Source organism: Tympanuchus pallidicinctus, unplaced genomic scaffold, assembly GCF_026119805.1.
Source record: "Tympanuchus pallidicinctus isolate F22 unplaced genomic scaffold, pur_lepc_1.0 scaffold3, whole genome shotgun sequence".
NCBI classification, from domain to species: domain Eukaryota; kingdom Metazoa; phylum Chordata; class Aves; order Galliformes; family Phasianidae; genus Tympanuchus; species Tympanuchus pallidicinctus.
Window position 1 is genome coordinate 82,252,793 of NW_026294747.1, and position 24,975 is coordinate 82,277,767.

General features: G+C 38.3%; 2 protein-coding genes across 6 annotated transcripts in view; one reads left to right on the forward strand and one right to left on the reverse strand.

Annotated features, from left to right (window-relative positions):
* CASD1 (CAS1 domain containing 1) overlaps window positions 1-1,411 on the forward strand; it is a 26,473-nt gene extending 25,062 nt beyond the window's left edge. The window contains exon 19 of the transcript XR_008208867.1: window positions 989-1,411. The gene's annotated coding sequence lies outside the window, so the exon portion shown is untranslated. The remainder of the gene's footprint in view (window positions 1-988) is intronic.
* The window catches only part of SGCE (sarcoglycan epsilon), a 30,437-nt gene continuing 5,834 nt past the window's right edge, over window positions 373-24,975 (reverse strand). Inside the window, exons 2-13 of one of the 5 annotated variants that reach the window (XM_052692400.1) lie at window positions 23,760-23,864; window positions 19,715-19,837; window positions 16,940-17,097; window positions 14,668-14,740; window positions 13,827-14,025; window positions 12,553-12,715; window positions 9,064-9,275; window positions 8,322-8,348; window positions 7,379-7,567; window positions 5,593-5,636; window positions 4,483-4,517; window positions 373-3,139 (exon numbers count right to left, since the gene is read on the reverse strand). In XM_052692400.1, coding sequence (XP_052548360.1) covers window positions 3,089-3,139; window positions 4,483-4,517; window positions 5,593-5,636; window positions 7,379-7,567; window positions 8,322-8,348; window positions 9,064-9,275; window positions 12,553-12,715; window positions 13,827-14,025; window positions 14,668-14,740; window positions 16,940-17,097; window positions 19,715-19,837; window positions 23,760-23,864 — 1,379 coding nt within the window. In that variant the 3' untranslated portion in view covers window positions 373-3,088. The remainder of the gene's footprint in view (window positions 3,140-4,482; window positions 4,518-5,592; window positions 5,637-7,378; window positions 7,568-8,321; window positions 8,349-9,063; window positions 9,276-12,552; window positions 12,716-13,826; window positions 14,026-14,667; window positions 14,741-16,939; window positions 17,098-19,714; window positions 19,838-23,759; window positions 23,865-24,975) is intronic. The other 4 variants (XM_052692401.1, XM_052692402.1, XM_052692404.1 and 1 more) reach the window with 4 other exon arrangements.

Genomic DNA, 24,975 nt, shown 5'->3' on the forward strand with positions numbered 1-24,975 from the left:
CTGCATGTAATTCCTGATCATCAGTAAGATCAGGAAACCCATCCTTAGTTTGTTTGGTTTAAGGAATTTAGCTTAATGTAGCTGCTCAGGTCCCATACAAAGCAGTTAACAGAAGAGGGGCTGCTCAAATAAGGGATTCAGAGCACGCATTCCTCTCCCCGAGTGCGCAGGGAGCTGTGGGGCTGTTCTCTCTCACATGGGCACCTGAACGCAGTGGTGCAAATCCTCTCCCATCCTTCTCATGTTAAACAGAAACCCTGTGCAGTGGGCACCATTTCTTCCTTTAATTCTGAAGCACTGCCATCTGACTGACCGTAACTGTAAAAAAAACTGTTCAGGCATCATTATGTAATAAACAAGCAACGACATTGCTACTTAATAGTGGTCTTATTTATTAGATTTTACACTTCATGTATTTACAGAGACACCTGTAGTGCTTTTTACTTGATTGTAGACAATCTGGTTACAATATCAGTTGTACTGTCATTGCACATTGCTAAAAGAGGCTGTAACGTTGCCATTCCATTTACCACTGGTTTTCACTATTAATTCTTTAACCATCAAGTGTCTTCAGTCAGCTTTATACATCTGTGCTTCTGTGGTAATTATTTTAATAAGTAAAAAATAAATCATTTCTTATTAAATTTACCTCAGCTGCCTGAAGATTTCAATCATAAAACAGTTCAGGAGTGCTTAACACCCATCAGCTACATCATCAGTTTTGTTCAGAGGACGTGCAGCACCTGCTGCTACCACCTGATTCTTAGTGCATATATGTAACAGAGTAAGAGAGTTCCTTAAATAAATTGGCCCTCCTGTGTTTTAATATAAATAAAATGGGAGCAGCTCAGTTGGTATTTCAGTGATTGTCATGTCGTCCTAAGGGTATCAGAAATGATTGCGATCTGAGTTCAATACTATTTACAAAATGTCTTTAGCTGAATAACAAATCATTATTTAAAATCTGTTCCATTCATTTCTGTTTCAGAGCACTGACAGCTCATACATTTGAAATTAGCAGCAGAAACCCAAAGGCTGATTTTATTCAACTTTTTTGCAGTGTGACGAAAAAAAAAAAGGTACATTTTTAATTTAGCATACATCTCAGTGTTCATTATCTGGTCTTTAATTCACTTTTCCCTGATAGTCATCCGTGCTGCTGGGAAAGCGGTGTCCTCATAGGAGACTGAGTGATGAAATCTCCTGTAGGACATTTTGAATGAGGTCGGAATGAGGCACGCCTCTTGGAAAGCAAGTAGGAATGGCTCTTTATTCCTCCTGTTGCACAAATTGACTTGTTTTTTCAGCTTAGATGATAGCTGGAGCCATCTTTTGTAGTATGGTAACCACTGCCAGTAATCCTGTGGCTAAGTGAGCTTGCTAGTAAAGTGATCCTGGCATTTAGGGGCAGCTCTGCAAACTATGGGCATTAAGGCTGGACAACACAGGTACAGACAGCACTTTGGTTTGGTCCTGTTCGCAGTGCTCACCCATCCTGTCCTGAGCACCACTTATAGATACAGCTGCAGCCGTTACACTTGTTGCACAAAATGTGTCCAGAAGGTATCTCAGGACTTCTTTCCTTTAATTAATTATTTGCCAAGGCGTTGCAGTGAAGCCCATGCCTCAAACAGGAGTGGCCTTTCTCAAACATGTTACTGTTTTCAAGGAACAGTGTCATGAGAAAGGGGAAAAAGCCAGAGACTTCAGTCTTTCTACAATCAGAGTAATGATTTTAAAATGTCTTCTTAGGCTCGGTCTGGAGTCCTTAAAGTGGTCACAGTTTCCCTTGGGAGAGACTTGGAAAACCTCGGCTACAGAAATATAGTCAAAATACAGCAATTTTAAAGCAGATTCTGCTTTTTGCTTAAAATGCCATGTTCCCACGAGCATAAGGCCTCTGAAAGAGGAATACTACAGAAAATAGGACACAACCAAAGCAAAGTGTCAGCTTCAAACAGTGACGCTTTGAGAGGCAACCACGCACAGCTGGATGGAGACCCTTCCATCCTGTGTTCCACTCTGATGCTTTAGAGAAGCAGCAGTAAAAAGTGCCAAAAATGCCACTTGAGATCAATGACCACCGTCATTCAAAAAATAGGGAAACTTCCATTCAGATCTCTACCGTTACCAAGTTCCTACTGTTAAGCATCCTGTTGCATAGACAAATGCATCTCAAAAGTACTGACCTCCCAGGACATGCTGTACACGGTCTGCTCCTTATAAAACAGCTACAGTACAATCCCCGCTGTATGGGATGGCCAATTCTCTCACTTTTCTTTTTGCTCCAGACAACGAGGATGTAAAAGATGGATCGCATTGGGAACGCCACCAAAAGCTTTTAAAGAATGTTTTTAAAGGCTTAAAGGTAAGCACACACATGCTAAGTAAAATGTACCCTCCTTTATTTGGAGACACTAATTTTTGCCTGCAGTGCTTTGTGAGAGTTTCCTCTAAAATAATCTGGTGAATGAATGGACAGATTTTAAATTTTATTGCTTAGAAGTCATCACAAGTTAAAATGTCTGTAAAGTAACAAATCCAAACTTCAGCACGAGTAGTTAAGATTTGGGGTCATTTTGTTGTTTGATTTCCCCTCAAAAATAACTTCCTACATTCCAACCATCTCTACGAAATGAACAGCTAATAAATCTGATGCTATTTCCGAGCCTTGTATTGCACCAGTTTCCATGCTTACACAGCCTTGTGGTGTGCAGACGTAAGGCAAAGGTACCATCCCATAGCACAGAGTCTAAAATCCTCTGAACCTTGTGCTTGTTTTCTAGTTCTGATTTCCCTGTTAAAACTTTCAGGAGAGATCATGAGACAGAAAAAACTTGGATATTTATTAATACATATATTTGAAATATTGTTTTCTTAATGTAACAAATATAAAAAGTTATCAGTGTTTACAAATTGTCAAAAATGTCCGAAGTACAAAAAGATACAGTACATTATTACGTGGAAGTGATTGTACTCTCTGGCACTGGAATCAGCTTAATACTGTGGGCATGCACAATAGACACCAGGAAAACTCATGCATCAATCAGAACAAATAAGGAAACAGGACATCTACTGCTTTCTTTGATCACAAATTCATTGCTTCTGTTAGTTTTCGTTCCTCAGGAATACCATTTACCTGTAAATAGACAAGAATTCTTAGAATCCATCGATGGCAGACGATGCCTTAACAATAATCAATCAGCAGCACAGCATGGAGGTACTGCTTATTCATCCTGGGAACAGATGGTTTAACTGGGAATACATCTTTCTACTTCAGACCTCACATTGCACTGGGAGACTGCAAAACTCCACATGGAAAACACCGAGTAAGCAACACGTGCACTATTCAATCTTTTGTATTATAGGAATATCTTACACCTTTGTTCACCTGGCCTTGGGACAGCCCTCACTGATCTTGCCAATCTACGAGAGAAATAATTATAAAAATAAAAACTTAATTTACCTTTGTGTATTGGAGGTCAGCAGCAGTTTTCAGTAGTGTTGCATAGACATTATATACAATTCCTTCCCAGTTACACCAGCTGTGAAGTCTACTGGCTGCATTTTAGGTATGGTTAAAAAAACTTTGTTTCTTCTGGAGCTCTGAATGGCTCCTGAAGAGAATATTGCTACTATGCACCCCCTGCTCTTCAAATCAAATACTGTGATTGGCTGAAGTTTTAAAAATAGAAATATCCTCTTAGTCCCGGTGGTGAGCGTATGATCGCAGTTCTGAGCACAGCACTGGGACTTCTCCATAGGAAAGGAAGAAAAACAAACCACGAGTGTTAAGTTTACTGTTTCTTTGGCCTTAAGCACTGTAGGTCTCTACATTTCTTAGTTGAGCAGACCAACAAAATGGACTGCTATCTTTGTACCAGTGCTACTCAGAATTTTAGGAGAGCCTGAGCTTTCCATTCAGCCTGACATTCTGACCACCTGAAAGTCTTCCTGGGACTCTTCTGTTCAGGAAGAGCAAACACTGCAACCAAAATTAAGTACTTCAGAAAATACAGACACAGGAGGGCTTTTTTATGGCACTTCTTCAATGCAGTTTGTAAGTTAACCCATGTTAACTTAACAGTTCAGATCTTTTATAAAATTTCTCTCTGCTATCAACACACAGTGCGCTACCATGAGATTTTGCCTCTTTTCACTGCAAGACTGTTCTTATAGGAAAACTGTCATGATGGAGCAGCTGATATTTGTAATGGTTTTTTTCTGCCCTCTAAGTTCCTGCAGTAGTGAGCATTCAGAACTATGCTGACTTTCAGCTCAAACCAGTGCTGGAGGATACTGGTGGATACTTCCAGGGTCATCCACCATTTCCAGTATACATCTAATAAAGCACATAAATGGCAAAGCCAATAGCACAGCATTAAGGTTGGGTTTGTTTGGTTTGTGTTTTCTTTGTTTGTTTTTGATTTAAAAAAAACAAACAACAACAACAAAGTGCAGAAGCATCTTCCATATACTTGCCTCAAATCTTTGAAATGTTGTCATACGAAATTCTCCTTCAATCCCCGAAAGCAGTAATGAAGAAGAAGGATTTGAATGAAAACAAAGAGTAGCTTACATAGCCCCTAACTTAACACAAACCTTCCTCTCAGAGCTGTAGTTCACACGTTATATTCTGTATATACATATTTTACAATTTTGCCTAAATACCTCTTTGAATATTGAAAAACTCTACTCTGGGCTCTACATTTTCCTTATATCATCCTTATGGCCTTTCCCATGTGGAAGACTGCATCCTTCCAGTACCAAGAGGGGGAAAGACTGTTTATGGGGGTGGATAGTGATAGGACAAGGGAGAATAGTTTTAAACTGAGATGGGGAGGTTTAGGTTAGGTATTAGGAGGAAGTTTTTCACACAGAGGGAGGTGAGGCACTGGAACAGGTTGCCCGAGGAGGCTGTGGATGCCCCATCCCTGGAGGCATTCAAGGCCAGGCTGGATGTGGCTCTGGGCAGCCTGGTCTGCTGGTTGGCGACCCTGCACATAGCAGGGGGTTGGAACTGGGTGATCTTTGAGGTCCTTTTCAACCCAGGCCATTCTGTGATTTTATGATCCTTCTCAGCACTGACACAGTAGCTAAAGTGAGCAGTCAGATTTAGTCACAGCCTCAGTCAGTACACTCTGTGAGTTGACTAAAAGATGTAAGAGTGAAGACTAAGACACTGGAGACCAGCATCTCTCAGCAGATTCACTACTATCAACTGCACATGCCTGTTAACAGCAATAAAAAGCTCCTTCTTCAGTGCTTAACTAGTATTAGTTAATTTTGATTTTGTATAGAGTTTTAGGGAATCTGAAAAATGTTTGGGAATCTGGCCAGAGTTTGCTGTTGTAATAGAAAATGATTTATGTAAGGAGGTTTCTGTCTTAGCAGTACCTAATTCCAGTATTTAAAATTGAGTCTACTTGTTCAACCAGTCAGTGCCATCTCAACATTTTCACTGAGGGATCCAAAAATGTCTGGAATTACAATGCTGTAATAATTATATTAAAAAACGTTTTCCACTGACTGTAGGTGTTTCGATTGCCCACTGATCATTTCATAGTCACAGTGCTTTTCTTTAGTACTGACCTGCACTCTGCTGCTGTGGAATCTGAGTCTGATGTGGCAGGTTCCTACAAAACACAATTGAAGATCTTTAATGCTTCCGCACCAAGGCTGAAGTGTGTTATGCATAAAACCTCAGTAGGTCAATTTAAAAGTTGTGGGGTTTTGCTTATGAAGCAGTAATTGATTTTTTGCTTCACAAATACAGCTGTGAAGAGGTCACCCATGTCAACAGAAAGAAGAGTGAGTGAGTTTTAAGGGGTAGTTCCTATAATTTTACATAGCTTCCGAGCTCATTGGCTCAAATTTGGTGAAAGGCCAAATGTAGCAAGAGGTTTCCGATGTGATGCAAAGTTCAGTTTCCAGAAGTGACGAATATGGAAGAGGTGACAATCTTTGCCAATTATTGACTGCAGATTGAACAAACATTCACTGCACAGCAGACAAGTTCACTTATTGAGGCAAAGTCAGATTCTGTGCCCTGCTTAAGTGTCTGGGACCAGATATTAAGGTTGCTTTTGCAGAAAGGCATGAGGGGCTGGAATGCAGACAAAGTGGATAGGAACAGTATGTGCAACTGCAGAAAGCCTTTGGCTCCAGAACTCTACTTATAGGGTTATCCATACTTATCCATAGGGTTGACTTTCTTTGGAATTAATCAATTGAGTATAGGCAAATATACACAAAGTTTTACCATGCCATCGTCTGATGTGTATCAAGTACAGAAGGGAAAAACCATCTGGAAATATAATTTTGGCTCTGTGTGATTTCTTAAACTTGTCTGCATCTGTATCTTCTTAGACTTATTTCTTTTACCTTCTGCTATTGTGTAGCAACAGGATAGAACACTTCACAGTACAAGGGATAAGTTATACAGCTATGCTTTCTGGAGATTTTTTGGGAGTAGAATTTATTTTAGGAAGAAGGAGAAGAAAATACTTAGTGCATATCTACATTATAAAGGGAACACGTGGCGACCAAGCATGTATTAGGGCCAAGTTGGTCAGGCCCTGGACCAGACCACTGGACTGGTATCATGAAGGTCCTGCAGTTCCCATTCACATGCACCCATGAGATGAGCAGCTTCCAACCTGACTTTCTGTCTTCCCAGGCATTGAGTAATAATGCCAGTTGTCTCCAAGGCCATTGTCTCAGCTCCACACACCTCAGTCGAACCCTTCCAGCAAATGTCTTTTTCCTGCACTACCTACTTGGCAATTGGTAAATGTGCAGAGCAGTAGATGACTCTGACTCTGTCTCAATAGTTTAAGTTTTGATAAATTGAGGAATGGAAGTGAATATCTTTCAGGTTTGTATCTTGGCAACAATGAAAATGGCTGAGCATTCTGAACATTTTCATTGTTAAGTCTCTATACATTATCTCTGTAAAGGAAAACTCTCTTCTGTTCCATCTTAACACTTCAAACACAAAGCGTGAGTGACAGGTACATGACTAAATACTTACAAAGACTGGATCTTACGGGGCTGCTGTTATTTTTCATACCAGAACTCCTAAGAGGCAGGGTTTCTAAAATGGAACGGCCTTAATTGCTTTCTCTGTCAAAAGTAAGTTTCTCCAAAATATGAAGGAATGTGACTGTTCCCCATGAAGCCTCTTGCCATGTTTGCAGCCTGAAAATCCACTCATCTCATTTTATCGCAGGCCTTCATTTCTGCTTGAATGGCAAACATCAGAGCAATCTCGAACTACTGAGCCATGCACCCCCATAATAAACACGTTTCAAATGATGAGCACTGTAACAGTTAATTTATGTAACAGAAGAAGTTTTTTTTTAATGGAAACACTTACTGTTGCGTTTGCATCAGTGGCATGCTAGTATTGTCGTAGCTGTCTGGGTGAAGGGGTGGCACGATCTCACCAGTCACTGGGTGGAACACTGGCAGCGTTGAGAGAGGCCATGCTATCTCTCTGTTTTTAGACATGTCACGGAGCTCTTTGGTTGATTTCTGTATAGCACTATGGTGGACCAACTGGATGCTACGTCAAAAGGAGATATAACAGTGAATGCAGGTTTTAAGTGCTCTGTCTAAATGCATCGATTTTTACAGCTATTACTTTTAAAAAAATTTGAGGACTGATGCGTGCTACAGACTCAATAGTGCACCGATTACAAGAAACCTCTACACAGATAACTGAATGAACATTGAATATATTTAACCTTGCAGGCAGTAATTACACCACTAGATTTTGCTGTCTGGATGAGTATTTCACGTAGGATCCACAATTGTGCAATTTACTTCTAGTATTCCATTTATCTGCTGCATTTAAAATAAGTTTAGGTAACTCCTGATTCTCACGGTAGGTACATAAAAACTCATAGAGAATTAATTCTAAAACATTCTATTCTGTAGCAATTGGACACCTTCTGGGATACTCCTCCTGACCCCCGCTTTAAAGATACAGACTGGGAGGTCTGATCATCAGGAGAATATCTTTAAGGTCCTCTCCAACCTAAGCCATTCTATGACTATGAATAAATTATATTTTAAGATATTTATTTTAAAATAACTAATTTATTTTGAATTCATAGTTATTAATTTCAAACCCTTTTTATTCTGATTCTTCTATCCTCACCGAGGCTCTGATTTAAAAGCAGCTTTCACATTTATGAATTAAACCGTGGGTTAGAGAGAATGACAGAAGATTATGACACACATGTATGAAGCGTGACAAGCTACTGAGAATGAAAATTAAATGATAAAAGAAAAATAACAGGAAAGAAGACACTTACTCTGGTGTTTGCATGTTTCTCTTTTCCCTAAAAACAAAACAAAATTTATGAATTAAATAATAGCATTGATAGTTGGAACATTAAGTCTGTCTGATGATGGAAACAGTACGTGGTACAGAAATGCTGACAACGTTTCTGCTAAACGCAACTTGGCAGCATTTGCAGCTGGGTTTATGATGTGGCCTCGGTGAACGCACGTGTGGGGATGCTCTGATGACAGACAGAACACATACAGACACACACGGAGAAATGGAAATGCAAGTTAAAGAACAAGCTTCTGGCTAAAATAAATTCTGTGACAAAATGAAACTGTAGTTTGTGTAAGAATGGCAGGAGTTTCGCTACTTGCTGCTTTCCGTTTAGGTTTTGCTCTTAGACATCTAAATTCAGTGCACATCCTCTGCCCGTTAATATAAAATTAGCTTTTAGAAATTATTTAATATTTTCCTGAACCAGTGATCCTTTATTAGTATTTTATTTGCTTGGGAGAGATAAATTTCACGTTTATGTGGGGATTTTTAACCCTTTCAACTCGAACATTTAGAGTCCCTATATGCATTGCCTAGGAAAAAATCTCTGTATGTGTTTAGCCAGCTCGGTATTTCAGAACAGATGTCTTTGGGCCTGTTCTACTTTTTTTTATTTTTAATGAACTGAGTGGAATCCTTCTAATAAATAGTCTCCTATGCATTTTAACCTTAGCAAAACCTGAAACTTCTTACTAGTGCATTAAAGTACTCACACTCCTTCCCGTCGGCAGCACATGATATAGGCAAGAATCAGAAAAAGCACCAGTGCTACTGCCGAGGGCACCGCCAGTGTGATTAGGAAATCCGAGTAATAGTCTCTGCTTTTCAGTGTGTCAGAAGGCGGCTTGTACTCCCCGCCATCAGGCAGAATCCCCTCTCCACGAATCACTTCCTGAAAGGTGGAAACTTGCTTTGTATTGTCAACCTGACAGCCAGGCAAAGGAAAAAAAAAAGAGAAAAAGACAATTATATCACAAAGGAAAGGAATGTAGAACCAAGCAGTACTTAATCGACAGGCACACAGAATAGAACCTATGTTGCACAATGTTTATCAAATTTGATAACATTTTGTCCATTTTTTAAACAACAAATCCTTTCATTTTGTCAAAAGTTTTTGATAGAGGTGATTTCAAAATATTATTTTATTATAGTATTACTGTACTGATTTCTGTGTGATGAATACATTAATTTCTTACTCATCTTCCTAAATAACAATACTGCCCTCTGTTGTACGAAGGTGGTAGAGATGAAGAGTACCTCTCCTCTTGCTGTCCTATTGAGCTTCATATAGAATCACCAAGGTTGGAAAAGATCTTCGGGATCATCCAGGCCAAGTGTCCACCTATCACTAATAGCTCTCACTAAACCACGCTCCTCAGTGCAACATCTAAATGTTTATTGAACACCTCCAAGGTCTGTGGCCACCACCTCCCTGGGCAGCCCGCTCCAGCTGTTTCTGGACATGTAGCACCCAGAAGTGCAAGAAGCAGCAGCTGAGGGCTGAGCAGCTCTATGCCACCCCTCCCACCTGCCGCAGGAAGCGTGGGGTGCTCCTGAGATGAGCATTTTGCTTAACAAACCCAGACTTCCTAGGTTTTCCCAACTCCTCATTCAACTAACTTCCAGAAGGGTGCATTCCTTGCCACGTGCTTTTTTCTTTCAACATCTGTATCTAAACTTCCTGAAAATACAAGCTTTTTGGTTGCCAAATTTCATATTGCATTTAACTGATGGCCCTTCCCGTAATCTACCTTCATCTACCTAATTGAAAATAAACTGTATTTACCTACCCGCTTATCCTTCTGCCTGTTTGTGAGAAATCTTGCAGTTGATGGCAATGCCTTTATCATTTGTAATTTAATTCACAAGAGGGCGCATTAAAACTTGTGTGGAGGATGAAAAGGTTCTTGGGTAACACCAGAAGGAAAGTATTTTTAAAGTGCAAGACTCACTGATGTTCTACAGAATATTTTACACTTAGTACATCAGTTCCACCTGGCTGCTTAGTAGAACCTCCAGACCTAGACAGCTGCAGTAAAACCATTTATGCACTTACTGACGTGAGAGGCAGACATCCGAGCAGGGAATGAGAACAAACTATCAGACAGCAGTGGAAGAAAGCAGCAGAGGAAGAAAGTATTGTTGTCCATCTTTTCAGAATTTGGGTCCCACTAACTCTTTGATGTAGGTGTTCATTGCCCAAGTCAGCTCATACAGTGGGAGGAAGAGGATGCAGAGGTTCTATGTTCACTCACTGGTCAGTGTTACGGTTACAGGAGATGGAGTTCAACTTTTCTAGTCCACAGATCTTGGAGGACTTTCTGCCCCTTGTCTTGCCTCAGGAAAAGCAGACTATGATCAGAGAAAGGCTTGTCTCTATTTTCACTTTGAGGCACCATGTTATAGACTGCAGAAACAGTGCTATTGGCAAACACCCCTAAGACTGTCTAAATTCAGTCATGAGGGTACGCTGCCAGAGCAAGCGCCAAGTGCCAAATTTAAGAAGGTCGTGTAATTAACTGCTGTAGAAAATTATGCTTCTCATAGGGACTCCATTCATTTTACACATCCAAGGTGACCTCTGCCTTTCTCAAGACAGCAGGACAACGTTGCTTCATGATCAGTTTATGAGCCATCGCTCCTGTCCCACCTTTTTCAGAGAGAAGTAGTCCTAAACACTTGCTCTTCATTCTGCACTTGCAGAACTGATTATTTGTGCATTACTGTACAAATTCCTCTACTTCTCCTTTTGAAAAGAAATTCACTATTGTTTCCAAGGCTATTTCTCCACTGCCTCATGGTCTTCCTGAATTCTTCCTGGTCCTTCCATGCCCATGCAGTTCTTTTCAATTTCATGGGGCTTGCCAGCCTAATTTAATAAGCACATTCCATCATCCATCATATTAATGGAGAATGGCAGGGAATTATTAGTAATTCTGCTGAAATTATTCAGGCTATCCAACCAGTTCTCCACTAAGACCATAACAGTTTCATTTAGGTCATGTTTCCTCAGCTCACTTATAGGATGGTATCAAAAAACATTATCAAAAAGAAATGATATCTGCTGCTGCACCTGTGTTCTATTTCTGTCTCGTAAAAGGAAATAAAAAACTCGACATAGTTTGCTCCTGTTAAAGGCTGATTGCCTTCTATTTTTCAGGTGTTGCCAAAGTATTCCTGTGTACACATACCTTTGCAATTTCTCAACAGAAAGCCAATAAGCAGTAAGTAATCTGGATATTCTTTTGAAAACAAATATCATTTTCCAGCTTTCAATCAGCTTTCCTAATTCACAGTATATAGAAGGAAAGCGTTGGAGGCTATCTAATGGACTTTGAGAGTGAATAAATTTCTCATCCTCAACAGTTTTTGTTTATATTGTACAAAATCCTCCCACATCTCCTTTTCGTTTTCCTCTTGAGTAATATCTGAATGTTGCTCACCAATTATCCATTTTTATTTTATGTACTTTCACCATCTTTGTTCAAACTTATTGCAAAGTCACCTTTGAATACTGGATCACTTCTTGATCTTCCTTACCAAAATTAAGTAAAAACAACAATAAAAACCTTTTTGTGGATTATAATCCTTGAATGGAAAATAAACCTGTTTTCAGTCACCGTTCTTATATTCATCTGCCCATAAGAAGAGAGTTCCTGTTGTTTTGATTTCATTAGTCAAGACTATTCTCTATTTCAAATCTTTTTAACATGAAATAAGTTTAAACAATTTGGAAAGGTATTTTGACAGCACAGAAATACTATTTAACTACTTGGTGCTGTAGACTCAATATTTGGGGGGAAAAAAAAAGGTAGCAATACATCATTATATACTTTGTAGGAAAGCAAATGTAACTAGCAGTATTAGCACACTGAATTAATGAACTGTCTAAATAATTCTCATTACTTTTAGCTCTGTAAGTCTATATAGTTCTTCGATCATCTATATAAATCAGTATTAGCAAAAACAAAGATGGTTGTTTCACTATCACTGTATTCTAACAGAATTCTGCCCACAGAGTAAAATCTTTTCACAACATTAAGAGTGGCTGCTAAATGGGAAACAACATCAATCAGTCACAATTAAGTGGAATTTAGAATGGTGGTCTGGCCAAGCTGGCAAAATTCTTACTTAGATGATGTCTAGAATGAAATACTATACTTCAACAAATATCATTTTTATGCAATAATAAAACAACTCACCAGAGAGATTTTACACCAATCAATATGGAATTGAGTACGAAACTTTTTGTCGCACGTTATTGAAGGCTCCATTTCTTGACTGCATCTCAGTTGATTCTGTGGGTTTTCCACTTCCCGTAAGCATGATGAGAATGGAACATCTGCACCAACCATAACATACACACTGCAGAAAGAGATGAGTGACAGACTCACCAAACAAGGCAAAACAAGGACTCTGAATCCAGAATCTTGTCTGCACATAGCTTGGATTTAGATGTACCAGCCTTTCTTATACATTACTTCACCAAAAATATCTTTCAATAAATAACAATATACACCAAAAGAAACCTTTGATTTTGCCAGAGAAAAGCACTGCCACAACCAGTACTTTGGAAAGACTGGATTATTTTATAAATGAAATATCATATTTCAGAACAGAATGTATGGTTATGAATCACGTCTGGAAATACTGGGACGGTTTACCAGAGAGGATTTGGATGCCTCACCTCTGGAGACAATGAAGGTCAGGTTGGATATGGGACCCTGGGCAGACCGATCTAGTGGCTGGCAACCCTGCCCATGGCAGGGGGTTGGAACTAGATGGTCCTTAAGGTCCCCTCCAACCTAAGCCATTCCATGAGCATTTAGTGTTTAACAGTGTCACATGTAGCCACAGTCTTTCTTGCTGAAATCCATGATCCCTAATTATGTGCTTCGGGAACATTGGACAGATGAAAGGTATAAACTTGAGGTATCTGAGGAGTTTAGATACTTGATTGTAAAGTGCAGGAATGTGCCTCACCAGCTGTAAGTAAAACATTTCTTCCTAACATCTATCCTAAATCCACCCTCTTTCAGTTTAAAGCCACTTCTCTATCAGAAATAGAAGTGACTTTGTATCCTATACTCCATACCATTCTGTTTCAAAAATTTTAATTTTGTAAACTGGAAACTATTGAATACTCAAAAACCATACTACACAATTTCTCAGTATTAATATTGTACTTTCAAAATCGTTTACTACTATTTTGTAACTAACAGAATTTGTTGTTGGACAGGTATTTGTTGGACTGTAAAAATCGATGGATAGGAACTGTTATTGTAAGTAGCACAATAAATCCATGGTATAATGGGGGCTTGGAACATTAGTAAACTTTTCATATCTAACACCAACCTGGATTTCCAAAATATAAAACAACCATTTCAAAGTTTCTAGAGAACCTGAATAAAATACTAAGCCTTTCAGTAAGAAAAGAAGAGTAAAGCAAATCTAGCAGACTGATACGTGTGCTTACCCCTCCTTCATGTCATTAATAGGAAGTGGAACTCTCCCTCCCCTGTCTAGTGCTGAAGTAATGTTTATAGCATTCAAACGTTCTGGCTGCCATACATTTTTCACTGCTCCAAGAAAGTCTCCAAGAACTTCACTTGCTAACATCTCTTCTACATTCATATTCCTTATGAAGAATTCCGCTTGATATGGTAACGGAAAATCTAGTTGCAATGAAGAAGAAAGAGTTTGGCCTTAAACAGTGACTTCATAACAAATCATTTAAAGCAACAGTTAGTGCAATACCCCTTTAAGATGGATAAGCCTTTCCAAAAATCTTGTATTTAAAGCACCCTGCTTTGAGCCTAAAATGGTTACATTTGATTAAATTAGTTATTACTGAAGCTAAAATCACGAGTCATTTATGGAGTTACCCTGAGAGGGAAGATGGAACTGGAGGGACAGATTCTCAGCTCCTGAAACTTCATTAAATGAAGTTACATTCGTGCTAACATTGGGATCAAAACTGTTACCTTGCTACCAGAAAATCTGAATGCACAGTTTCAACTGCAGATTGCTGTAGAAAGTTCTGCTGTGCAGAAATATTTTATATTATGAAATTTGTTCTTTCAAAAAACATGAAGTACTTTAAAGCACCATGACATGGTTTTACCTGACAGAAACAATTTAGATAAAAGTAAAAAAATGAATCAAAAGAGGAAAACCTGTCTTACATCCCCTTTGTGCCCCTACATTTGGTTTGAAGCCCAGACAACTATACGTTGTTCTTTATCTTAAAAGAACCGGGGTCCAAAAGTTTTTGGATTATTCAGTTCAAACCTCAACAAGCTACTTTCTGTACATACCTTCTGCTGACATTATATTAATGATCAAATTATGTCTTGCTGTCTCAAAAGTACGCCTGTTATATGCAGTGATCTAGAATAAAAAAGTAATTATTACAAAATGATGATGGAAATACCAAGATTAGGTAAAGGAAATACTGAAAATGAGCAACTTAAAAATGCTTATCATCTTCTAAATGCTTTTTCTCCTGTTTGATACAGTTTAAGTCAGGACACCACAATTTTCTCTATCAGTCTATAGACAAATGCAGTTATCTATGGGATATATCCAAATGTAATACATTTTGGTCCAGATAAAAGTTTTCTGCCATACATGTATGTTCTTTCCTGTTACCTTTGATGTAAAAAGAACCACAAGCAAAGATGGGTTTCTTCATTTTCCATTCCAACCCACACCCCCAGTACTGAAATCTACATTCATTGATAGCCCTTAGGGATCTAAACTAACTAGAAACATGAATAAAAGATTATTGGGAGCCAAGCAATTGCAGTCTTTGGGAAGGGGATTTAGTTTTAGTTCTAGTCCCAGTGAGTTTTTATTCCATGAATGGATTCATAAGCATTCTAACACAAGTAGTTTTGAACAAATACTGAAATATGTTACTGTAGACAAACTGAAAACTAGCAGATAGGTGCAACTCTCATGCCTTTCTTTTTTTTTTTTTTTAGAAACTTAGGTACCCATTATCTAATTACACAAGGACACCAATCTTGTATTTTAAATATATGAGGTGCCTGAAATGTCACAAATGTCAGAGTTCTCTGTGGTTACTGCATGAGTACTCAGAAACTGAACTACAATCATGCACTCATTCATAACAAATACAGAATGAGCTTGGATACCACTACTACTATTTTCTCTACTTTTTTATTTCTTGAAAGGTAATAAATCTTTCACAAAATAAATAAAACCCACCTTTCTCTTTAGATTCACAGTTCAGTTTGTTTTACTAGAAGAGAGGTAGAGCAAATCTCTGGTTGTACAAAATCCACATATCAAAAGGAATATAGCCATTTTCAGTCTGCACTTCAGCAATGACGGTTGCTAGTCTGGACATCTGTATCGCTCTGGCTAGTAAAGCAGCAATGGTGGAAACTGCCCATGTGCTCAGTATCCATTCAAATAAAACTGTCATTACACAGCTTTCAAAGGAGCTAATCTCCTTTGTTATCCATTCTAAGCATGATATCAGGCCCTTCTAATTACAAGGTCTCATCCAACTGATTTACCTACCCACGACATCACCTCAGGCATTATGGCATGATGAAATTAAGATTCAGGCCAAGAATATGCAACTGCCTTTCTCAGATTCTCAGATGGTAGCAGGAAGCTTTTCTACTAGAAGCAGAAAAAAATGCAACCTGCTCTCATCTCATTGGAAGGAATTAATTCAAAAGCCACATATAAACATAGGTCCACAATGAAGTAATCTGTATGCTAGACAAGACTCAGTTCAAATATAGGCTTGTGCTCATTTGTGCAGTGTAGATCTTGATTTAGACCCTCGAATGTAAAAGCACAAGCCATTTTAAAAAAGACAATTTAAAATAATGGTTTCCTCTACAGAAAGCTAACTGAAGTCTGCAAGTACTTTTGCACACGATTAATTTTGCAGATGTGATTAGTCATGCTGAAATCAAAAGTGAATTAGCGTGAGTAAAATTATCTGCCATATAACTTAACTTTTAGAGTTGTCATTCTCGAGGATGACAACTATATCAAACACAATTTAGAGAAAAAATCTCATCAAAGGCTTAAGACAAAAGTACAGTTGAAGAAGCAAAATGTCTGAAGCAAGTTTAATTAGTAGATTTTCCTTGACACTATGAACTGCATGGTGTCTCACTCATTCTGCTATGATACACATGACAAAGTAGAGCAAATATATATATATTTTTCCCTTTCAACTGCTGCTCAGTGAATAATCGATGCTTTTAAGCATTTGGATAGTTGACTGTCAAAAATAATGTAGGGGACTGTCAACAACTTTAACAACTGAATTAGATACATGAAACTGCAAATTAAAATAAAATCTGTCAATAAATACAAATAATGAGCCAGAGAATATTTGATGAAAAACAATCTAATTTAAAAAAAATTAAAACCTGTTTATTGATTGAATACAATATTTCCCAGTCTGGCCCATGTTTAGGGTAGAACGCTACAAAGTTCAGAACTCAAATAATCTGAATAAGTACAGTTATTTATAAGCTGTTTTTGTTTTGTTTTCACAAACCAAGAGGCAATACCTGTTGACAAACAAGAAAATACCTCAATGATGGTTGGCTTGCCCACATTTTCTACAGTTGGTGAACCATACAGCACTCCGTCGCTGTATGGTGTCCTTTGTATATAGCGGAGCCATCCAGGTCGGTCAGGGTAACCCATTAAATTGGTATTAAACGTTATAGGATCATTGCTTATTTCACCTAGATAGGAAAAGCAATATTAGAATATTTATAACAAAAAGTTATATGCATTAATTTTGATATTTCAATTAGGAAAAATCTTATTCTGACTTCCAGCTATGTCTTCCAAACACGTTCAAAGAGAAAAAAAAAAATTGCCAATCTTTAATACATCAGAATTATTTGGTTTCTTGTTCAACATTTGTAAGCACCAAGAAATTCATATTTAAAAAATAAACCAGCTACAAAGATGAACATTCTTGTACTTCCTAGACTTTCAGCTAGCTCAGAGCTACTGGGTCTGATTTTTCAGCTCTACCTAGGATCAAACCATCTAACCTCCCTACTGACAAAAGCACAAAGGTCTCAGTCCTTTAATTCTCAAACATTTTCCTCTCTACTGAGCACTGGTGAGGCCACACCCTGAGTACTGTGTTCAGATTTGGGCCCCTCACTGCAGGAAAGACATTGAGGTCCTGGAGTGTGTGCAGAGAAGGGCAACAGAGCTGTGAGAGGTCTGGAACACAAGTGTGATGTGGAGTGGCTGAGGGAGCTGGGATTGTTCAGTCAGGAGAGGAGGCTCAGGAGTGACCTTACTGCTCTCTACAACTGCCTGAAAGGAGGTTGTGATGGGGTGGGAGTCAGTCTCTTCTCCCATGAAACTAGAAGTAAGACTAGAGAGAATGGCTTCTGGTCATGTCAGGGGAGATTCAGACAAGACACTAGGAAAAACAACTCCAAAAGAGTGGTCAGGCACTGCAATGGGCTGCCCAGGGAGGTATGCATGGAAGACAGTCATCATCCCTGGAGTGTTCAAGAAAAGCTTAGATGTTGTACAGAGGGACATGGTTGGATGGGAAATATTGGTTATAGGTGGACGGTGGTACTGGATGATCTTAGAGATCTTTTCCAATCTTGGTGATTATATGAAAAACGTTTCTTAGTTACTTTTGCTTATTTATTTCACTTTAACAATGTGCCTGGAAGGGCTTAGCACAAAGTGCAGCCGTGTAACCATTGATGCTTAAAAGCTTCTGTTATCTAGACATAAAAACCTTCAGCACAAACAGCCTGACAGACGATTTTTTTTAAGATAATAAGTTAATTCAAAAAGAGGAAGAGACGTGCTTGCAAAATGCATCCACAGTTGGCCACACTTGCCCATAGTTCAGATGCAGTCTCTGAGACCCCCTGAATCCAAACTGCAAGAGCAATTCTTGTGTTTCCTACTGGTACTCTTCCCAGTGGCTGGTTTCAACTGCTTATTTTAGCTTTTGCAGATGAAATCAGCCATGGCTGAGGACCTGCAGATCCTCAGTGGCACAGAGCCAAGCAGACCCATTCTGCACCTATTCACACACACGTGCACTGAAGCCCTCAAGCTCAGCCAAGAAGTGGCACCTGCAGTGATTGTCAGATGGTGACATCTGAAGCTGACAGCAGGCTGCCATTGAGGGAAGAAAAGTAGCCCAGGGAAGGAAGGAGGACGATCATCTCCATCTGAGGGACACATACATACAGCTGCCAAACAGTGACTAGCTTTCAGGCTGCTTTTTCGCATCTGGCTGTGGGTAAGAGGACCAGAACAGTAGGAAAGCCACACTAACCCACCAGCAAGGTGCAATGCGACCTTCCTCTCAACTCCCTTGGGTTGTCAACAGTGATCTACTGGCATAGTAATTGAAGTTCTGATATGTTCTTATAAGTTCTGATATGATCACAGTCTGTCTGCTGGTCAGAAAATTCAAACCATGTGAACTCAAGCTAATGCTGCAGGCGAATGGTGCAGATTGGGGCTGTGGGGATCTGAAGGACAACCCATCAATCCATAACCAGTAAGTGCTCAATCTTTTTCTCCTTTTTTTTTTTTTTTTTTTTAATATAGGAGTAGAGCATGTGTTCGTACTACATTAAAAAAATAATAATAATAATTTTAAAACCTATGCATATATTCATTCCCTTTCATTAATGTAGGACAAGATGTTCTCTCTTTCTCTTTTCCCCTCCTAAGCTTGTTTATTCATATTCTGCCCTGCCATTGATCAATCCTTTGGCTTTAACTTAGATGAGTGTCAAAACAACATATACAAGAAATAACACTCTCTCCCTGCAAGCTAACTGCCTAATAACATTAAACTCTGCCTAAATATAGAACTCAGTCTGAATCCAAAAAAAGGTTTTGTTTTCAATGAAAAAAAAAAAAAAAAAATCATTGCATAGCCTCATATTTATTTTCATCTTCTGTCTCAAGATCACTGTATACTTGAAAATGCCCCCTTCGTCAAGCTCCTTCATATTACTTCTGGAAGACTGATCAAATAGAAGGCATTTTCATCAAATGATTATTACCCTTCCACCAATTCATACTTCATGGAAAGCAAAGAAAATGTATCCTCCTTAAACTCTGATACACAGTTGTTATGCCTTTTCAAATTAAGTACATTTCTCAGAACATGGGTATATGCATCATTTCACAATTGGTAACAAAACAGAAAACATTTGAAGATATCTCAATAGAAACAAAAACTATCCTTTGCACATTACACATTTCACTGCAACACATGTTAAATATGTTTAAGTCTTTCAAACATTTTTCTCAACATTTTCACGTAATATGGAAGATCTTAGCATCCCATACCAGGCTTTGGGTAAGGAGGAAATTCCCCCTTAAAGTACTCTCTCTCCAAAACATGAACAAAAAGAACTCCAGCAGAAGGGTATACATTCCGATCAGAGTGCACCTTAGACAGAATCGTGTACACTGAAAAGCAGAAGGAAAGAGAAGAGACAGAACAAAGCAAAAATGAGACATGCTCCAGATCATACTGCATGCATTTCAATAGCAACGCGGGCATCTGGGAAAAGGAAAGCAACACATATTAGATACCTGTTAATAAGTTTTTAAAAGGCTGCATGGATTTAAGAACAGAATGCAGAGCAAACTTTCTTTCCCTCACAAGATCCCTTCCAAAGTTGCAATAAGCAAAACTGGCTGCATTAGGATTTTGTAAGTAGCACAACTTATTTATTTTTATTACAAGGAAAAAAAACGGAGGGAGCCCACTGTAATTTTTATACTTGGTTTATTTGCAATATTACACAAATAAAAGCATATTAAACAAGTGATACAATCACATTTCCTTAATGTTTTACAATACAAGTAAGGAATATGAGGAATTCAGAGGAATTTTAGCAATAAATGGCCCAGATTCCTCACTAAACAAAAATAGCAGATTTTTTCAGTTCTAGGGCAGAAAAAAGCAAAGCAATTCACTTCAGGTAAGGATTTACACAAGTCCTTACAGCTAGATTTTCTTGCACCAGTAGGGTCAAATATCCTACACATAAACATTTGCTTGGAGAGCTTATACCTGAAGATCTCATGCTTGTATTGAAAATGGCATTGGTAATTATGGGTCAGTCAGGTGACACCAACTGCAAATAAACAAAAAAAAACCACCAAAGCCACATCTTATAGGATTCAAAGCTTAAAATTGAAGGAAACTCATTTTAGAACAATATGCCGTTTTTGCGCAATTACAAACTTGGATGCAGAAAGTATGTCTTCTTAGGTATATTTTAGTGAACTGGAAATGACACATTAAATGTATAAAATGCACTTGATTGGCAAGTTTCAATTTCAAGGATAGGTGGAGAATATAGCTCTAACAGATGTCTCACAGGATTTTAACTTGGTCATATTACTATTCCATATTATTATTCAAGGTCACTGACCTGCAAGAATCAATCACTGTGATAAACTTTGTACATTAAATGAGGATTACATAAGTGGTAAATAAAGATAAGCCACAGACACAGAGATACAGTGCCTGCCTTGCTTGCTAATTGAAAGAAACTTCAGGAGAGGTTACATCTGGAGGCCATACTGCATGGCAATACTGTATTATGGAAGAGAGATCCTCAAAGAGATTTTGGAGTTGTCGAAAAAACTCATAGGAACAATCTCATAGCTCCTAGTAGATGAAAGAGCTGATTTCAATGCTCGGATCAATGAGCAACAAATACCAGAGGTTTGTATCAAGCTCAGTTTTCTAAACCTGCTAACATTTCCTCAGACTCATCATTATACCAATCTTCTCGTTTCAGATCCACTTAAAAGAAACACTACTAATTAGGAATTAATCACAGATATTCCACCCCTCGTACCACGTACTCCTTGTGGAATCTATCTCACCTAATTTTAGATGCCTACAGAAACAACATCCACCACTGAGTCAGCCCGCTCCTTTTATAGTCAGCAAAGAGAAACAGACGCTTCTAGGGGTTGATTAATTTGATTTCTCCTGTAGAATGAGATGAATCATGTCCTAGATTCCTCACTGCTCTCTCTAGATCTCCACTCAGTGCAGCCAAGAGAGCAAACATCTGTACTGCAGAGCTCTATGTTTAGTTGTATACATCCCAATCTTCTCAGGCTGATATTCAGAATTAAATGGCCTCAACCTCTCGATACACCATCGATCAAATTCCACAGCTAGAAAATTTCCATTGAACATCACTGCCTCAGTAAGACACCATAAATAATGAATTCTCTTCTAAGGATTGATGACAGGATCTTTTTACTGTTAGGAAGTGTTAGATGCCTGGCTTGAAGTAAGAACCAGCTATTTTCCTACTAATTTACACAAAACTGGTTGGAAAATTATCAGCCGTACTCATGCTCCCCTGTTTATCTGTGTAATGATCTGCTTATTGGAGTTGTTCTTTCACAGTTTTAGAAGTTCCTTTTGACAGTACTGAATAGAATTGGCAGCAAGATTTTATCTTAAAGAAAATAATTAAATTTGACCTTGGAATTTAAATTTAGTTCAGAACAATTTTTTGGTTAATAAACTAGTTATCATAATTGTAGTTATGTAGACTTTGATTTGCAAAATTAAAGTAAGTTAATGATCCCAAACACTTCTGCATTTGCTTCTGTGAATAAGCCATAAATAGAACAAGAAAACTTCAAATGCTTTCAGAATACCTTCAAGAAAAGCTGGAAGGGTACCTATGACATTAATGAGATTCTTCACAGAGCAGAAAAGCTGAGAAAAATACAGTAGCTGGTTGAAAATGTGATAAATCTCAAATATATATATATATATATATTTTTTTTTTCCAGTAATGGTTCTTGGACTCTACAGTGAAGATCAGTTCCAAACAGAAAGACCAGAGAAAACAATGTAGATCTTCTCCATAAATCACAGTTTTAGAAAGGAATGAAGTTAATAGTACCAGAAGTGACAGAAGTTGTCAATTTCAACAATGTATTTCTTATATCTGATAAGAAATCTATTGCCACTCACATATCCCTAGCAATGAGTCACTCTCCCCTGCTAAGGTAAGCATACTAAGTATACTAAAATCCTTAGTGGATTTTCACTAAGATCACTGATACAGGCATGAAAATAATGCTTCTTCAAAGGAAAAAAAAAAATAAATCTTACAATGACAGATACAGTGTAATGACACAACTCTGGAGGTTAAGAATCGCAAACTTCTTGCCCTCCTCCTTATCTGTCAGAAAAGCTCACCTTTTTTTCCCCAGCAAACTTCCTTCAGAATCAGAAGGGACCTGATGTGCCTTCAGCTTACAACAGTAATCACAGCTTTCCAATAATGGAACATGTGGAATGCTATTTTCTCCAGAGGCTTTTAGAACCCACAATTAATTTTATAAGATTGCCTCAGACTAAAGAGGAATGTGTAATCGTCCTAAATGATCCACGGATGAAGCTGAACACACAAAGCAATCTCTAGATGCTTATCTCATACAGCAACTGCCAAGCACGTGTTGGCTGGGGATTCTGAAAGATTTCAATAAAACTACAGAGGAGAAATCTACATTTTTCACTACATGAGATCACAACAAAACATACACCATTTTCTTTGAACCATGTAGAGAAACTGTCCCAGCTGTCCTTCTTGTAGAGATGCTGAGCACGGGCACAGCCAGGAATTCAGCCAGGACTGTATCAGTCTCCAGTCCAGAAGCTGTTAACAGCCACACAGCAGAGCTTGTACATCAGATACAAATGCCTCTAGCCCACAGAAAATTCAGAAGATTCACCATGTTTGTTAGAGTCTGTATATTGATGATTTTCAGGAAAAAAAAAAAACAACCACACACTTTCTCTGTAAATTTCATTGAGCTCTTTCCCCCATTGCCTTTTAGCAGAAATCCTATAAATTCCTTGATTTAGGGGCAATTTATACTGCCTACCTGGATGGGAAGTTAATGCAATGACAGCTTTCTTGATAGTGTACCATGGCTACAATCATTCTGTGTATATCACAAAAGACAATAAAATAGTCTTTTTAGGTATGCATACACAGGGATTCTTTTCAATCATTTCAGAAAAGTTACTGTATTAAGCAAGCTGCAGAGATATTTCCAAGCAAACAGCAGCAGTAAGAAAATATGCAATATTAGGTGTACACACAGCCATTATTTCAAGCATAGCTATAGCTGCATCAGGAAAAGTTGGGGAGAACTCACATACACCCACAGATCTGCAAATGCTTACAAGAATGAAGAAATGCAAAATCTTCCAAATTACTTACCTTGAAATAGCACCTTATTCCTAAAACAAGGACATGACTGAAAAAGCAAGAGTAATATTAAAAGCATATTTGACTGAACCAACATGGGGCTTAAATTTATGACCTAAACTCACCATTCTTCTCAACAGCCTTTATTCTGCTGATAATATAACTGTTGGCTTGCTTAGTCTTCCAGTTAACAGTTCCATTACTGCCATCAGCAGAGCTTAACAAAAAAGCTTTTCAGAATAAAACAAATGAAAAAAAAAAAAAAATTAGTCAAATCAACAGACTTCCAGAAATTACATATCAGATGGGATCAGATGCCTTCTCAACCTGCTTTTGTATTTAGTCAGACCTTATGAATCTCAGGTAAGAAAATGATGGTGTTTGACACGAATATTTATCAGTATATAATATTATTCCTAATGATCACATTTTGACATTCATTCTCCAAATAAGTGCAGTAAGTTTGCTCTAAACGCTTACGCGTCTGTAGACCCTTCTGCTGACATAATTATACTGGTAAGAAATAAAACAAGGCACTGTGATAAATACATTTGCACTGGTAAAATCTCAAATGCAGACAAAAAGACACGCTAGAAGTTACTTTTGCTAGCATAATATATTAGGACCAAAATAGAGAAAGTAACATAACCAAGAGCACGGCTTTGTTTATATGAGGACACCAGCACGTGGGGCTGAACGTCTTGCCTTGCAGCATAACCAATAATCTACACTGAGAAAAGAATCAGTCAAAAAGTAGTTCTCTTCATCCTGCACAGCCAGAGAACTGCCTGAAACATTTCAATCAGAACAGCCGAGGGCACAAGGTTTAAATGTGGTGAAGAGCAAAGCACAAAGGAGAGTGAAAGCAACAGCAGAGCTTTTTTTTGTCAGCTGTAGCAGAACCACCTGAAGAAGCTCCTTCTTCACCTCCGGCTTTTTGTTCTTTTGCTCCTCTTCCTCTGTGATGAATGATGCACCAGCTATTTGTATAGTTACAAGCAACTAAAAGTGCAGATACAGGGGACCGCAAGTGAGATGCTAGGAATGGGAGAATGGCCATAATAAATAGTGGGTTTTTTGACATACTTCAAGGAATACAAACTGCAGCCAGAAGTTATCAGACTAACATCTTAACTTGCGTATAAAAATAGCTGTGTCAGAAACAAGGAGCAGTACTTTGTCTCAGATACATCTTTGTTGACAAACATGCATTCTAAATATGCAACTATCTTTTATACCAGAAGCTTAAAAATGTGTGGAAATTTCTGCTGGCATAGCTGCTCTGGCCAGCTATTCCCTCACTGACACTGCATTGGATTTAGGAGGTCAACAGACCTTCAA